Source organism: Marmota flaviventris, chromosome 11 (assembly GCF_047511675.1).
Source record: "Marmota flaviventris isolate mMarFla1 chromosome 11, mMarFla1.hap1, whole genome shotgun sequence".
In the NCBI taxonomy this organism is placed as follows: domain Eukaryota; kingdom Metazoa; phylum Chordata; class Mammalia; order Rodentia; family Sciuridae; genus Marmota; species Marmota flaviventris.
Window position 1 is genome coordinate 498027 of NC_092508.1, and position 16439 is coordinate 514465.

General features: G+C 52.3%; 1 protein-coding gene across 23 annotated transcripts in view; it reads right to left on the reverse strand.

The window, feature by feature from the left end:
• The window catches only part of Farp2 (FERM, ARH/RhoGEF and pleckstrin domain protein 2), a 92147-nt gene that overhangs the window by 31331 nt on the left and 44377 nt on the right, over positions 1–16439 (reverse strand). For 22 of the 23 annotated variants that reach the window (XR_011709197.1, XR_011709199.1, XR_011709196.1 and 19 more), the window contains 5 exons: positions 15699–15796; positions 13134–13248; positions 6965–7112; positions 1931–2026; positions 68–231 (listed from right to left, as the gene is read on the reverse strand). Coding sequence is in view for 18 of the 23 variants with exons in the window: in XM_071619457.1 (XP_071475558.1) it covers positions 68–231; positions 1931–2026; positions 6965–7112; positions 13134–13248; positions 15699–15796 (621 nt within the window). In the remaining 5 variants the exon portion in view is untranslated. Of the gene's footprint in view, positions 1–67; positions 232–1930; positions 2027–6964; positions 7113–13133; positions 13249–14936; positions 15111–15698; positions 15797–16439 lie in introns of those variants that run through there. The other variant, XM_071619467.1, reaches the window with a different exon arrangement.

Consider the following 16439-nt stretch of genomic DNA (forward strand, 5'->3'; position numbering starts at 1 on the left):
TGTCTGCCCAGCCCACCTCCCTCTCTACCAGGGGCCGGCCAGCCCTGCAGCCCAGGGGCAGCCCTACCTGTATCGGAAGGAGGAGCCCCGGCTGAAGAAGACAGCTTTTGCCTTTGGCTTGGGCTGGTCAAGAAGTCTAAAAAAGGTGTGGTACTCCACACAGATCTTCCAGAAGTTCTTACACTCATCTCTGCTCCCCAACAAGAATTCTAATGTGTCCTGGTAGGGTCCCTGGGAACAAAACACAGCAGTTCAAGTAGCAAACCTGACGACAAGGTACTGGACAAGAGAAGGTAAATTCAGGAAGCAGATCACACATCAGGCAGTTTCAAAATTAAAAATTAGGAAGTTTTTTTTTTCCCCTAAAAATTGAATATAAGGGCTTCTAGTTTCGTTGGCTTTGTCCAGTGGAGAAAGCCGTAGTGCGTATCTTCCCTGTGGACACTGAGGAAGAGAGCCCTGCACCTCACCTGCCCCCATCCTGAGGCACAACACACATCCAAACCCGAACCGCGGGGGCGCCCCACGCCAGGGTCTCATAGGGAAACCACTGCATTCTCCTTCACAACTGTTCTTTAGGATATATTCCCAGAAACCAAATTCCAGGCCTGAACACAATTACTGTCCATAAGCACCATAATAACTCCTCTATTTCGTCTTAAAAATCAAGGTGCTGAGGGATGTAGACGTAACTTTGCCAAGTACAGATACCAACACGGCTCTGGGCCTTGAAACATCAGGCTATTCCAATCAGTTGTTTTGGTAACATGAGCAAGTAATTATCTTCTTTCTCTACCTTCTCAGAATAACTGCAAGAAACAGGTGTGTACTCACAAGAAAAAATAGCCTTTTATTTGCGTTCTGTTTTCCAGTGCTGGGGATGGAACCCAGGGCCTCACACATGCAGGGCAGTGCCCCACCCCGCACTGCACCCCCAGCCCTTCTCCCATTTACTTTGAGAGACAGGGCCTTGCTAAGTTGTGCAGGCTGGCCTTGACCTTGGGGTCCTCCTGCCTAGCTTCCTGAGTAGCTGGGATGACAGGCGTGCACCACCCAGCTAGAGAGCTACGCAAGCACCCGACAGTCCATCGGCCTCAGGCTCCGTCGCAGCGGATGTCCACTCAGCCCAAGGCCCTGCTGGCCATGGCTCTCTTCTTCTGACTGGTCCAGAGTGTGCCTCAGCTGGCCTGGCGGGCAACCGGCTCCAGCCCAGAGGGTGCAGCTGGTCTGCTTCTGTCCCCAGTTTCCTCAGTACCACGGGAACGTGACAATCTGGACAACTCTGAGCAGTGCGGTTTTCTCACCTATCAGACTGCACAGATATTTGCTCTTTCCATTTTAAATTCAGATGGAATCGTTCCTTTATTGACTGAACTCTAAGGAAAGGAGTACTTATCTCCTGATCATCAAGGGTTCTTCAGTCAGAGCTAGTCAGAGGTCAGCTGCTGATTTAAAGGCATGTGACAAGACCAGGGCTGCCCTTTGATTCCTCTGGACAGAAGTTCTTACTCTGAAGCCAGGCACGGTGGCACATGCCTGTCATCCCAGTGATTCGGGAGGCTGAGGGAGGAGGACCGCAAGTCAAGGCCAGCCTTAGCAACTTAGTGAGACCCTAGGTCCTCTGCTTCCCTGGAGCCTTTGGCTCACTCTGGACAACGTGGACTTCGGCTTTGCCACCTGCAGAATGAGGCAGTGGTGCCCTGGACATGTGCATTCTCAGGCCTACTTGGGCGGTGAGTCTGAAGCCCCAGGTGGAACCGGGGGTGTGTGTGGCCTGTGGGACAGATGGCCTTGTGTCTCTAGGCCCCACCTGTCCTTCAATGCTGTGTGCAAGGCACTGCAAGGATCTACAAGGTATTTTTTAAAAAAATCTTTCAATATTCTAATAGGATAATGTTTTCATAATTTAAAAAGTGCTCAAAATACTTACATGGACCTCCGGGTGGAGTTTGATAAGAAACCGTTTCCTCTTAAAGCTCAGTTTACGGACCTTGGACCAGTTGAAGGTGTTGATTTTGGTGGTTCCCTGAAACAGACAGACAGGTGCAGTGGCTGTCACCCAGCAGACTCTCCTCCTCACGCAGCAGAGATGGCTCAGGACAACCCCTGCAGCACAGTGGCCGTCTGACACCCTCCGTGGCCTCGGGAACAACTGCGCACACACACTGACTCTTCTGTGACTTCCTGGATGAGGCTTCATGACAATTTTACCAATCAGTGCTAACACGACAGGGGACAGGGTGCTCGGGCTTCTTGGCTGAGCTGAGGAAAGCCTGAAGGGCCAGGCCTGAAGTGGAACAGGAGCAAAGGGGACGCCTGGTGTCCTTATCCTCAGACGTGTGAGCAGGTGTACACGTGTGCAGCTTCCAGACGGCTCCGGAGTGCGAGGCAGCAACAGCCAGAGCAGAGTGAGCCTGCAGGGTGGTGTGAGGACAGTGGCACATGTCCCCGTGACACCAGAGCCAGCCCAAGGCCACCAGGAGCATACGTGGGGTAGACATTTACTGAGTCTCAAAGAATCTGTCCAGAAAGTACTTATCTAGCCAGAGCTCTCTGTGCCACTGTCAAGCTTTTCAATGAACTTGAAAGGTCCCAAAGCAAGATCTAATAAAAGCCAACAAGGACACTTTGCCCACACTCCAGTTTCTACACTGACACCAGTTAGCCTTCCTGCACCTATGGGGGAAGGCGGTGGGATGAGAGGAGTGGACCCTTCAGAGACAGCAACACCTTCACCCTCAGCTGCAAAGAGGAACGGCACCCAGCACGACAGACAGCTGAAGGCCAAGGACAGGGCACGCTCTGCAAGAGTGCACCATGCGGAGAGCCCAGGACAGGCCCAGAGGGCGCCCCGCAGGCCGGGGGCTGGGGGAGCACTGCAGCAGGGTGGGGCTCTCCTCTACTTTTTAAAAAATACATTTTTTTTTTTTAGTTACAGATAAATGCAATACCTTTATTTATTTATTTATTTTTTCATGTGGTGCTGAGGATGGAAGGCAGTGCTCCCATGTGGGAGGGGAGGCGAGTGCTCCACCACTGAGCCCCGCCCCAGCCCTCTCCTGTTCTTTCCTCCACTGCTGGGGTGGAGCCGGGCCCCCCCCCCACACACGCACACGCCGGGTGAGCACTCTCCACTGAGCTGCACTCCCAACCCTTCCTGTTATGAGACAGGCCTCAAACTGGCCACCGTGCCTCACCTCCCAGGTAGGATCACAGGTGTGTGGCCCTGCACCTGGCTCCGGGGCTCTGTTCTTCAGATGGCGAACATATTCTGGAATGAGGTGTGTTGATGTCACACACTATGCAAATAGTCTAAAATCAAAGGGATCTGCATACTCTAACACAAATTTCGTGGTATGTGAATTCTATCAATTACAATGCAATTCTTGGGTTAAGAGATGTCCTCAAAGTCAAGATTTAAGGTTTAAATGGAGACTGAAGCATTTAGTGCTTCAAAGGCTGCCCGAACGAGCAGTGGAGCAGAACCTAGGTTCCTCTCCCAGCACACACTGTGGGGTCCTGACCACGCTCCCTTCCAAAGCTCCTCTCCTAACAGTGTCCTCAAAGCAAAGCAAAGTAAAACCCACACATCAAGAATTCAAACACCCCCCTGCCCCGGCCCTGTCCACACTCACGCACTCTGGGCAACGCTTGAAAGCCACTGCCTGGGGGCGGGATGGTGCAGGAGCCTTCCAGCTGCTGCTGGCTCTCCACTCTCCCTTTGGGTCAACTTAAAAAAGCACCGTGTCTGAGGGCCTCCGTCCCCACCCTGCCTGCGCCAGCCCAGCATCGCCCTCTGGAGAAGCATCGCTTCTCCCGGACGCACCGGCACCACAGGCACCTTCAAGTGCACAAGCGCGTCTCCCATGCCGAGACCTGCCTCCTGGAGTGGGGTCACCACCACTACCCCCGCCACCCTCCCACCACCCCCATTTTTGGTGAATTTTAAGTTCAGCTGTTGTTGTTATCACTCTGAGACAGGGTTTCCCTTGCTGCCCTGGCCTTAAACTTCTGGGCTCCAACAGTCTTCCTGCTCCCGTCCCGAGCAGCTGGGACTCAGGCCACCCACCATGCTTGGGTCCAGCTTGTCTGTCTGTTGGTGCTAGGGATAGGGTTCGGGGCCTTACACGTGCTAGGCAAAGGCTCTTTCCCAGCTCTTTCTTTAACTTTGACACAGGGCCTCACTGAGTTGCCCAGGCTGGCCTTGAACTTGCAATCCTCCTGCCTCGCCTCCTGATATTTGGTGAGCCACTGCACCAAACTCCTGGATTACTGAGCACGTGAGTTTGCATTTGACTTTAGGATTTCCCTTTGGTTCTCTTTATTTCACGTCACACACACCCGTCACTGAGCCAGCTCACACATCCTTCTCGAGGCTGGCATTTCGCAACAAAGGGTACGTGAGAGACCACTCATGGTTGTCCTGACTCTGGGGGCACCCTCCCAGCCTGGCGCGGCCCGGGCCTTCCCTCCTGTCTCTCCCAAGGGGTCTATTTCCTCAGACCCCATGCTCTCCTCTAGCAGTGTCCTTAAAAGAGTCCTTAAATTCTTGAAAACATGCATGTCTGAAATGGCTCCCTTCCCCTCGCACAGAAGCTGAGGTGTGGAGAGCCAGCTGGCCGCTGCCTGCCCAATGCTGCTGGCTTCAAGGGCTGTTGGCAACATGGCCGGTCCACGTGGAGCTTCTCCTTCCTTCTTCCTCCTTGGAAGCTTTCCACGGTGACGACCCTGGGGCCACCTCTGAGCAGGGCGGGCATGGAGGCTCTGCCGCTGGAGGCCTCCCTGGGTGCCTGCCTGCCTGCCGTCACCTCAGGGTCTCTGTTTCCCTCTCTCCTGACTTTACTCTGCCTGGCGGTGACAACTCCCGCTCTGTCACTCTGCCAGCATGGTCCCTAGTCCTTCATCTGGAAGCACCTGCTTGTCACCTTGCTCTTCCCAAAGCATCCTGCCCGTTCTTACTTCTGAGTTTTCTGAAAACGTGACATAGTGACACACCAACGAGGTCTGAGGTGAGACTCGAGCACCCCGCCCCCCCCGCCCCTCCTACCATCCTGCAGCCTGCCGCAGCGCCCACTGCTCGGCTGCCCAGGGGCTGGGTGTGGAGGGTGCCGTGCCCGCCTTCCCACGGCCTCGCACCCAGAATATGAGCGTGCACCATTCATTTAAACTGGCCTCTTGGGTTAATTCCCAGTATTTCAGGATGACAAACAAGGCCAGAATGAAAATTATAAAATGGATTTCACACTTGTGCCCAAGGAAGACTGCTTCTCTCAGCTCCACACAGCAGGGAGCAGGGTTCCGTCTGCCAAGCTCTGACAGGGGAAGGCTATCCTTGGTGGAGTTCTGCCCGTCTGTGTCTGCCATCCCGGTGCCAGCTCCACTTGTTCTGAGTGAGCTAGTACCTCTCTACCAGAGGGGCTCTCCCCAGCTGCCCACTGCTGGGCCGAGTGCAACAGGCTCTCGGGGAGCAGGCTTGAGGCCTTCCTGGCAGGGCCTGGTTCAGTGATGCAGCTCAAGGGCTTCCAGAGCGGCTGGACGTCTGTGTGGTCGCGAAGGGTCTCCCTGGACTGCTTCTCAGGGAAAAGAGACCAACCAACAATGCCACAGAGGAAGGACCAGAAACACCCCTGGTGAGCACAGACGGCCCAGGCACCTGATGGCGCCCCATGCTGAAGGGCAGGACGACATTCCAAGGGTCCAGCTGGTAAGGCACCCCCGAGTCTAGCGGGGAACAGAGGGAATACGTCGTTACAAAGAAGAAAAACATGCTCCCCAATGCTGCTGAGGCCAGACGTCACGCCTGGTCCCAGCTGGACCCTGTCCTGGAGGGAGCAGAGCGTAGACCTACTGTGCTTGTTGACCAACTGGGAAACAATGGTGTCCTGGATAACAGAGGTGCACCAATGGTGTCAGTGACGGCTGCACATGGCACCTGGGGCAAAGGGCGGCACGTGCTGAAGGGGCGTCTGACTCTCAGACGCCTCAGAAAACACTGCGTGCCAGGCGTGGTGGCCACCTGTCACAATCTGGGAGGTTGAGGCAGGAGGACTGCAGTTCGAGATCAGCCTGGGCAACTTAGTGAGGCCTGTTTCAAGACATAAAAGACTGCAAGTGCAGCTCAGTGGTGGGGCAAGGAACACAACAGAACGAGGCCACGGAGCCACGATGTGGGAGGGCGGGGGGTGGGGTGCAGGCAGGGAGCCCAGCAACCAGCAAGAAGGCCCAGTGCTGGGCTGGGGATATGGTTCTAGCGGCAGCGCGCTCGCCTGGCATGCGTGCGGCCCGGGTTCGATCCTCAGCACCACATACAAACAAAGATGTTGTGTCCGCTGAAAACTAAAAAATAAATATTAAAAAAAAATATCTCTCTCTTTAAAAAAAAAAAAAGAAGCCCCAGCGCAAGCGCCCGAGGGCAGCCAGATGGAGCCACAGGGCTCTATGCACCTGTCTGCAGGCTGGAGGCACTCAGGGCCGTCTCAGCAGGGCTTCTTTAGTGGCCGTCAGTGCAAGCCCAGCACCAACTGCTCAGCTCCTTCCAGGCTACTGGACTCTCTGGTCCACAACACTCCAGGGGGCTGAAACCCGGGGGGCCCGTTGTGTCCCCACTGTGGGCCTCCCTGAGTACTTTCAGAGAGGTGCTTCCCTCTCGCAGCACCAGCACCGGCTCCTGTTTCCCACCTGGGCTGCAGGTGCTCTGCACACAGATGACCGGTTCCCAGCCACGGCATCCCGGCAGAGCTGCCCAAGTGTCCAACTGTGAGTCCCCCTCCCCACAAAGAGCCAGAGCTGTGGTTGGGTGGGACTCTCAGGGGTGAGCTTTGGTTCAGCATTAGGATAAACAGGAGCAGGGAAGGGAGTGGGCGACCCTGGGAGGAGGCCCCTCAGGCACACACAGAGATCCACCTACAACACAGCAAACACCCCCAGTCGCTCAGCCCCCGCCCCTCCTGTGCCCGCCACCCACCTGGAACACCAGGACACCCATGTGCGACACTGCCAGGTTAATCTTGGTCCCCTCCCTGTCGGAAGCTGTGTGGAATCTGATACCATACATCTCCAGCTTGCGAGCAATCTCCAGCACCTGGAAATCCGACTCAGCAGGCGTCTGGCCCCTGTAAGGAAGGACACTGGATGGCATCACTGAGACCCTGGGTTTCTACAACAGCCACACATATGAAAGAAGCCGCCCAGTAAAGAGAGAACAAGAAGGCCAACCAGCAACCAGCAAGGAGGTCCTGCAGCTCCTGCCTCTGTGCCCACCCCACGGGCGATGTGCAGGCAGAGCACTGAGCTCCCCACCAAGCCTCTCCCTAGTAGCAGAGTGCTCCTCAGGTTCACTGACTGCTGCAGGAGGGACAAGGTCACATGCAGCCATCAAAATTAAGTCAGAGAAGAGGTCACTGATGACACCACTGACTCATTAAGGCCAATTTCATGTTTAAGAAAGTATTTTCATAATGTACACTTCTAAGCGCTACAATACACTTCTATAAAGACCAAGTAACAAAGTTGAATAAAAATATCATTCTCGGGCTGTGGCTGTGGCTCAGTGGTAGAGTACCTGCCTTGCATGTGTGTGGCACTGAGTTCAATCCTTAGCACTACATGAAAAAAAGTAAATATATTGTGTCCATCTACAACTACAAAAAAAGTATTTAAAAATCATTCTCTAAACAATTGGCTTTATTCATATAGTCTTCCAAAATGTCATCTTTGCCCAATCCAAGGTGCAGGTGATGTCACCAAGGAACACTGAACACGGTCCTCGGGGAAGCAAGTGGCCTCCAGGAGAGCAATGTTCACATGCATCTTGGCTGGGGCCAAGGAAGACACAGGTATTGGCAAGCCACGAGAGCCCATGCCCACATGCGGGAGCTCCCGGGACCCCACAGCCCGTGCCCACATGTGGGAACTTACCTAACAACTCTTCCTTTTTGTGTCAAATACCTGAGTTTTTGAATCTTCAAGGAACAAAGTGACTATGTGGATTCTCTGTCATTGTGACTTCTGTTCCAGGACTATGCTGTGGACACTGACCACTGCCTTACATGTTCATAAACCCCAATCACCACGAAGAGGACCCAGCACAAAGTATACTGCATTTTAACAGGTACCAATTGGAAATACTAATTATTTGCAAAGCCACCAGGGAACATTTCCCAGCCCTCTTCCTTTTGTTGTGGAACTAGGGACTGAACCCAGGGGCATTCTACCACTGAGCTACACACTCCTGGCTCTTTTGAGACAGGACCTCGCCAAGTTGCCCACACTGGTCTTGAACTCGCAATCCTCCTGCCTCAGCCTTCAGAGCTGTTGGGATCAGAGGTGTGTGCCACCATTCAGTGCATAGGTGGACAACCACTCCACCTATGGTTGAGGAGTCAGGGGTTTCCTAACTATGTTTCACTACTCAGTTCTGTACTTCTCACAGGAACCGGATCCACAGCCAACTGCAAAACCTCCTCCCGCAGTTTCTAAGATTCAAAAGAAATGTGGTGACATCAAGAAAAACACATCTGGATATCTTGTCCAAGGCTTATAAAGGATTTCCAGTGGGTTGTGGAAGAGCCATTAGAATTCTGAGACAAAGTAAGAAACTTACTTCGATTAAAATAAAGGTATACTATTTTTTAAAAAATATATATATTTTTTAGTTGTAGTTGGACACAATACCTTTGTTTTTATGTGGTGCTGAGGATTGAACCCAGGGCCTCGCGCTTGCTAGGTGAGCATGCTACCACTGAGCCACAATGCCAGCCCAAAGGTACATTATTAAAAAAAATTTTTTTTTGTTATAGATGGACATAATGCCTTTATTTTATTTATTTTATGTGGTGCCGAGGATCAAACCAGTGCCTCACACATGCTAGGCAAGTGCTTCACCACTTGCCTACAAAGCCCCCCAAAGGTACACTACTGTCTTTAAAACTTCAGCTGGGCTGGGGCTGTGGGTCAGTGGTAGAGCGCTTGCCTAGCACGTGTGAGGTGCTGGGTTCAATCCTCTGCAACACATAAAAATAAATAAAGGTATTGGAAGAAAAAGAATTGAGCAAACAATGTTATAATCTGAGATGTCCCCTGAAAGCTCATGTGTGACACAATGCAGGAATGTTTGGAATTTAAGTGATTGTGAGAGGTGTGACCTAAGCAGTGGGTCAGTCCACTGATATGCATTAACTGGGTGGTACCTGTGCAGCAGGGAAAGGAGTCACTAGGGGACGTGCCTTTGGGTTTCTCTTTTCCTCCTAGTTGTCATGTCTTGAGTTGTTTCCTCCTCCACACCTTCCAATAATGATGTTCTGCCTCACCTCGAGCCAGAGCTATGGCGCTGGCTGACCATGGCCCGAGCACCTGAAACCATGAGCTAAGTACACTTTTCCTCCTCTGAGTTGCTGCTGGGTTTTGGTCACAGTGATGTAAAGCAGACTCCAACAGAAACTGGCACATACTGGAAACTGGATCAGAGCCATTCCTTTTATGTTTTAGCTAAGAACTTGTTCACATTTTGTCCATGCCCTGAGATTTTCTGTGAGACTGAATTTAAAGTTGATGAAGTAATTAATCTGCAGAGGAAGTTTCAAGGCAGCACAGGTAGGTGGCATGGACACTGCTGGCAGCTTTTAGCCAGGTTTACTGTGATAAGCAGAGCAGAGCAGGAAGATCTGAAAAACTCACAGTCAAGCTAGAAAACTGGGGCTAAGAAGGCGTGGTCGAGAGATCACAGCACTGAAGATTCGCTAGGACCTTTACCAAGAAACAAGAGGAAAGGTGACGTAGGGCATCTCAGGAACTGGCAAGAGAATGCCCACTTCAGGCCCGAGGTTGTAAAAGCCATTCCTCTGACAAGAGACCCTGGGGCACCCTGCTTGCACGAGGGGCCTGGAGATCATTGCACTGTGCTCAGCCACCCAGGCACTCAGGTTACTGCAGCCTGTCTCAGAAGGCGTGGCTACTGCCAGGTGGCAGACCCTGGCATCAGTCATGTGCTGGTTCTGCACAACTGCAGGCCACTGGAGTTAGTCATGGAGGCCAGGGAGAGTGCAGCAGGGTGGGAGTCCCTGAAGGCCACCTCAGAGAGGCAACGCATGAAGATGTGGGAAGGAGGCTGAAGCTCAGCGGAGACCCCCAAGGGAAGAGACGCTGGCACCATGGGACGTCTGCTGAGGACAGCATCAGGAATTGTGCAGAGATGAGTGGAGAGAGCGGCTATGTGGCTGCGACCAGTGAGGTCCCAGGGAGCTACAGGACCTGTTGCCCGGCTGGAATCTGGTCCTGCTTTGGTCCCATCCCTTCTTTCTAGGCTTCCGTTTCTCCTTTGCAGAATGAGAGCGTTCACTCTTTGCCAGTTTATACTGGAAATATGTGACTTGCTTTTGACCTTTACAGAGGAGAAAACCTAGAGTTTGTGAGATGAGACTTTGGACTTGGACTCTTGGTGATGCTGGAACTGTCAGGACTATGGGGACTCTGGGAAATGGTCTAAATGTTTTACACTGTGAGATGGGCATGACTTCTGGGGGGGCAAGGCGGAATGTTATTGTTGAAATATGAGGTACCCCCCCAAAATCTCACGTGTGAGACAATGCAAGAATTTTCAGAGGTGAAATGATTAGATTATGAGAGGAGTAATCTAATCAGTGGATCAATCCACTGATATGGATCAACAGAGCAGTAACTACAGGCAGGTAGGGGTAGCTGGAGGAAGCAGGTGACTGGGGCTGTGCCTTTGGGGGCTTATCCTTTGTCCCTATGAGCAGAACTCTCACTCTCTCCTCTGTTGTCCCGACACAAGCTGCGTCGCTCTGCCATGACGTCCTTCTGCCTCTCAAGGGCCCAGAAGTATGCAGTTGGCTGATCATGGACTAAACTTCTGAGACTGAGCGTCAAAATGAACTTTTCCTCCTCTCTATTGCTCCTCTCAGGTCTCTTTGCCTCAGTCACACCAAGCTGACTAAAACAAAGAGTGACTTAAAAAAACAAAGGATGTGCAACGTACCTGTCATGGCTGCGGCAGACAAAGTGAGCACCCCAGAGGCAGTCCCAAGGGCCCTGATTTGTGGAGCGATCCAGCTCACTGCAGGGAGCACCACACATCTTAAGGCACACACATGTGCAAACACAGGCATATGCACATGACCACAGCACACAACCCACATGTGAACATGCAAGAACATGTGTGTATACACAGCAACATGAATATACATAAACACAGAGCATACCAGGAACAGAGACACACCATGAACACGTGTGTATGATCACATACCTAGAAGTACACACGCACATGGACACAGAAGCATATACCTGCACACATAGGGACACACTCAGCTCTCCCTTTCATGGGCAGGCTTCTCATCCTAGATGCAGTAAACCCAGGACCTGCTCTGAGCGTGCACTGAGGCTGAAGGTCACAGGTGCACTTCTCTCTGACCTCTCTGGGATGAGGTAAGCCTCTACCCAAGGTGCTATGGCCTGAAACATGCCTTCCATGCCCTGGGCTGCTTGAGGGCTTCCTATGGGTGCCTCCGGCGTCACCCACCTCTCCGGGCTCGTGCTCTGTGGGGGGTCCCCGGCTCTCCTCCCTTCCAGGTCTCACTGGCTGCACAGGTACACAGGGCCTGCATGCTGAAACACGCTCCCCGGCGTCCTGAACCCATCTGTCCACTGGGATGGGCTAAACAGTGCCCAATCCACTCTTCCTCAAGGTGTCCAGACCCTGCTCTGTGTTTTTCGGCAGGGAGGAATAAGTCCTGCATGGGTGACGGCCTCCCCTTGGAGAGGGCCTTCTGCTATGAGGGCCTCAGGGTCTGGAACTCACAGTAGCTACACCTTCCCTGCCATCAGCTGGGGGAAAGCCAAGGGGCACCCAGGGCAACAGAGCCGTCAGAGAAGGCAAGTGGACGCTGGGCTACAAGCACTGAAAGACACCCAGGCAGCCTGCACAGTATACCTATGGCAGGGCTCTGCAAGCTCTCACCCATGACAAAGGGACAACGACAGGATGTACCACATGGGTGTTTATGGACTACGTGAAGCACTGGGCACAGGGGCCTGCTTGCCATGGCACTCTCTCTGATGGCAATGGCTGTGCCTTCTCTATCAGCTGGCATGCTAACTATGTCGAAGCTGGAACCGTCCCTCCCCCACCCTTTCTCCCAGGCTATGGCTGTGCCTGATTGCCACCTCCTTTGCTGCATGCCTTCAGAGGGCCTTCCCACTGCCAAGCAGGCTCTGCCTGCGACCCGAGCTCAGGGACACTGGGGCTGTGCTTGCTGTGCACTCAAATTCTCACCCAAAGGGGTGCTTCTCTGATCTGGAACCTGCCGTAATGCCAGGCATACAAAAGGTACTCCCCGCCCACTGACTGGTCACAGGCATGTGACCCACAACATCTCACAGGGTCCCCGAGTCCAAGGGAGCTGTTCACACTGACCCAGCAGTGCTGAGACAGGGAGGACTGCAGCCGTGCCTGGCACTCAGACCCTGCACAGGGAGTGCGAAGGCCACCGCCAGGTCGCAGGGCAGTGTCACCAAGGCTGCAGTTGCGAATGCACCAACATTCGCCTGAGGGCAGGAGGAGTCTTCCAGAAGGCAGGAGGGTCCTCAGGCCACGTCCCACAATGACTAAGAGTCAGAGCTCTCAGCCCCCAGGGCCCTTCCCACTCAGCACCCTCCATGCCCTACATCCTGTCTCAAGAGGAAGCTGTTGGAGTAGGTCAAAGAGTGGTTTTCAGCACGACTACCACCAGCAATGTGCGCAAATGCTCCTTCTGTCCCACTCCACAAGTGACAAGTTGCTTCAGGATGAGGATCCCGCCTGGCCCTGGGTGCAGTACCCCTGGCCAGGTCCCTCCAGGCAAGCAGAAGTCCCTATCAACAGAGTGCTCTACTTGCCAGCCTCCCATACAAGCCCTGGGGTCCTCAGCCTGAATGAGCAGGGTCTGTGTCTGAACCTAGTCTAGCTGTGACCTGTGTCAGCAGAGCCACCCTGGGGCCACAATGTGTCCTGAGGCTGGGAAGCAACAGGTGTCATTCCTTTAGAATCCCACAGAAGCCTGAACAAGGACCCCTTCTGGTTGCGAGGACCCCTTCTGGTTACATGCCAGCAACCGCAACTGCAGTGACAAGGCACTTACATGTGCCTCCGATGGAAGTCCAGGATCTTCTCGAGGCAGCACTCCTGGCTAGGCAAGTACTCGTGGGCCTTGAGGTGTTCTCGATCCAGGGTTTCATCGTAATCTCCTATTTCCGCTGAGATGAGACGATAGAAGTCAGTTGTTCAGATTATGAAATAAAGTAACAGACAAGCATTTGTACGTGCACATGCACAAACCAACAGTAAGAAAACCCACCCTAAGTCTGTAGTAAAATAATATATTCCTGTTTTTTTTCCCCCTGGTATCGGGGATTGAACCCAGAGATGCTTTACCACTGAGGTACATCCCCAGTTCTCTCTTTTTTTTTTTTTTTTTATTTTAGTTGTTGATGGACCTTTATTTTATTCATTTATTCACATGCAGTGCTGAGGATCGAACCAGTGCCTCACACATGCTAGGCAAGTGCTCTGCCACTGAGCCCCAGCCCCATCCCCAGGTCTTTTTTATTTTGAGACAAGGTCTTGCTAAGTTGCTGAGGCAGCCCTCCAACTTGCCATTCTCCCATCTTGGCATTCTGAGTCATTGGGAACACAGGCGTGTGCCATTTTGCCTGGAAAAATGATATATTCCTAAAATAAAACAAAATTTGTACCTTAGTTTTCCAAATATTTTATGTTGTCCAACTAAGAGGGCAGGTGGAAGAAATTTTTCCTGACTCCTAAAGAGCAAAGATTGGTGAAGGGTTTCAAAGAGGCTAATCATGAGCCCCGAGTCTGTGTGCTCACTATTTTTTACACCACACTTCATAAGTAAACTGTCTCATGGCCATTGTGACCCGGTTAATGTATGTTATTTGTTTCAAGATGATGTATTTTAAATCACTTTTTCCTGAAGGGCTTCTCAAATTTCCTAAGAAATAATGTCTGTGATTTCATGTTACTTTAAGACCATAAATGTTTTTTTTAATATTTATTTTTTAGTTTTCATGGACACAACATCTTTATTTTATTTTTATATGGTGCTGAGGATCGAACCCAGTGCCCCGCGCATGCCACGCGAATGCGCTACCACTTGAGCCACATCCCCAGCCCCCATAAATGTCTTTGGATGCAGTATTACATTCAATCATTTCAAGCAATACATGCTTCTGAAATGTTCTAAAACAATCCTGAATTCACAGGAAGGTTGCGAGCACAGCACCAACTGCCCACCTGGAGCCAATGGAGAGTGAACCACCCACACTGTGCCCATCCACGATGCCAGTGGGGACATTCTGACTCACAGCACAGTGCGGCCAGAGTGTCAGCTAGCTGCCTCTCCTAAGTGCAGGCCCGTCTCTACAGCAGCAGCCCTGGTTCAGAGCACCCTGCTACAAGGCAGCACCCCTGGGAACACTGCGGTGGGCCACTGCTGACTCTGGCAGCCCAGCCAGACCACTCAGAGCCCTCTACAAGTGCTTCTAGCCAGCAGCCAGGAGGAAGCACCCAAGTGCTGCCTGTCAAACAGGGTCTCTGGCCCCACTGGGAAACTCAGACTCAGTTTGAGATTCCCTTTGAGAGTGTGTCGTGGAGTCCACAGTGCAGGACGGCCAGCCCCAGCAGGGCATGTGTGCCTGAGGAAGGGTGGGGACTGCAGATAGCCCCGCACTTACTGACCCCACAGTTCTTGCAGCCACACATGCCAACCGTCCTGCACTCACAGCTCAGAGACACACGCGTGTGAGGCCGCGGTGCTCCAGGGGGCAGCAGCGTGGGCACGCCCTCTCCACCTGGGGCCTGGTGGCACATGTCTGCTTCTCAGGACCTCCTCCCACTGCTAAGGGACCCACCACCCTTCACACACCTTGCCTATCTCTTGCTGGTAGGGGACACTGTGGAAAGGCCTGCTTTCTCCTCCACCATTAATGCTTCACTCCTCCCAGAGGACTGTGGCTGGCTCCCAGGAGGCCCCTCTCTGGGTGTGCTGAGAATCTGGTTGATGGTCTAGATCTAGACTGAAGGCACACTGTTAAAATGCACAAAGCCATAGGTGAGAGGAGACTCAAGAAGGACTGTGGGTACAGAGTTTGGCCTCCAGCCTCGAGGTGGAGACATCTGTTAGGATGTCTTCACAGAAGGTGACCCTTGGCCACCGAGAATGAGACTCATGGGCTGGGGCTGTAGCTCAGTGGTAGAGCACTTGCCTGGGCACATGTGAGGCACTGGTTTGATCCTTAGCACCACATAAAAATAAATGAATAAATAAAGATATTGTGCCCATTTACCACTAAAAAAAAAAGAATGTGACTCAGAAGGCTGAGGCAGGTGTCTGAGGCCAGCCTTGGCAATTTAGCTAGACTCTGTCTGAAAATTAAAAAATAAAAAAGGCCTGAAGATATATCTCAGTGGTATAGTGCTTGCCTAGCCCAGGGGAGGCCAATGGTGAACACAAATTCCTCAGCACTGCAAACAAATAAGAAAAAAAAGAATAAAATCAAGGTGAATACTTCATTCTTTGAGGTGATTATGCATGTGCACCAGCAACTAACTGTGGCTCGTCCTTAGTGTGGTGCCTAAGACCCAGCCGGTACCAGCTCCCGGGGAGTGGGGAGTCAGAGACACTGACCCTGCAGGAGATGGGATGTGAGCAGGGCCGCTGTGGTGGCAGTGCAGGCCAAGCGCTCTTCCTGGAGGTCTCTCTTGAGTTGCAAGGCAAACAAGTACCTAGAAGGGAATTCAAGACCAGAGAGGTCAGCTCCAAATGTCCTCTGTCGGCAGGAAAGCAAAGAGGCCCCAGAAGCAGCAGTAACCAGCAGGGAGCAAAATGCAGGGCCCCCATGAAACAGGCAGGTCACAAAAGGCCTTATGGCAACAGGTGGCCCCAACCAAAGGTCAGATGACAGATGGGTTCAGTAGACTGAACACAGCTCAGAGAGCACACAGGCAAAGCCATGCCAAAAAGGAACCATCCCCTCCAGGCATACCACAGACCCACAACCACACTGTGTGCAGCAGTGCCTCCAGCTAGGAGGTCCACAAACGCATGGTATAAAACTGTACTCAGTCTTGGGTGAAATACCAGAAATATACAATTAAGACACAGCTTAAAACTATGACTGGGAAAATCTTTAATAGACTGATAATATCTGTCTCAGCTAGAATCTGAGAAACAGGCACTGTGAAATACAACTGATGATAATGTGAACAGAGAAAGCAGTTGGAAAATATTTCCATATTCACTTGTTGGGTAATGACAGCATGTGTTAAGTTCCAGGTCCTGGTCTCAGAGCGCGAATGCAATGGTGAACACTAATTCCCTCCCCTCCCTGGAATTCGCAATGCAAATAGTGCAAGCCATTAAAATTTA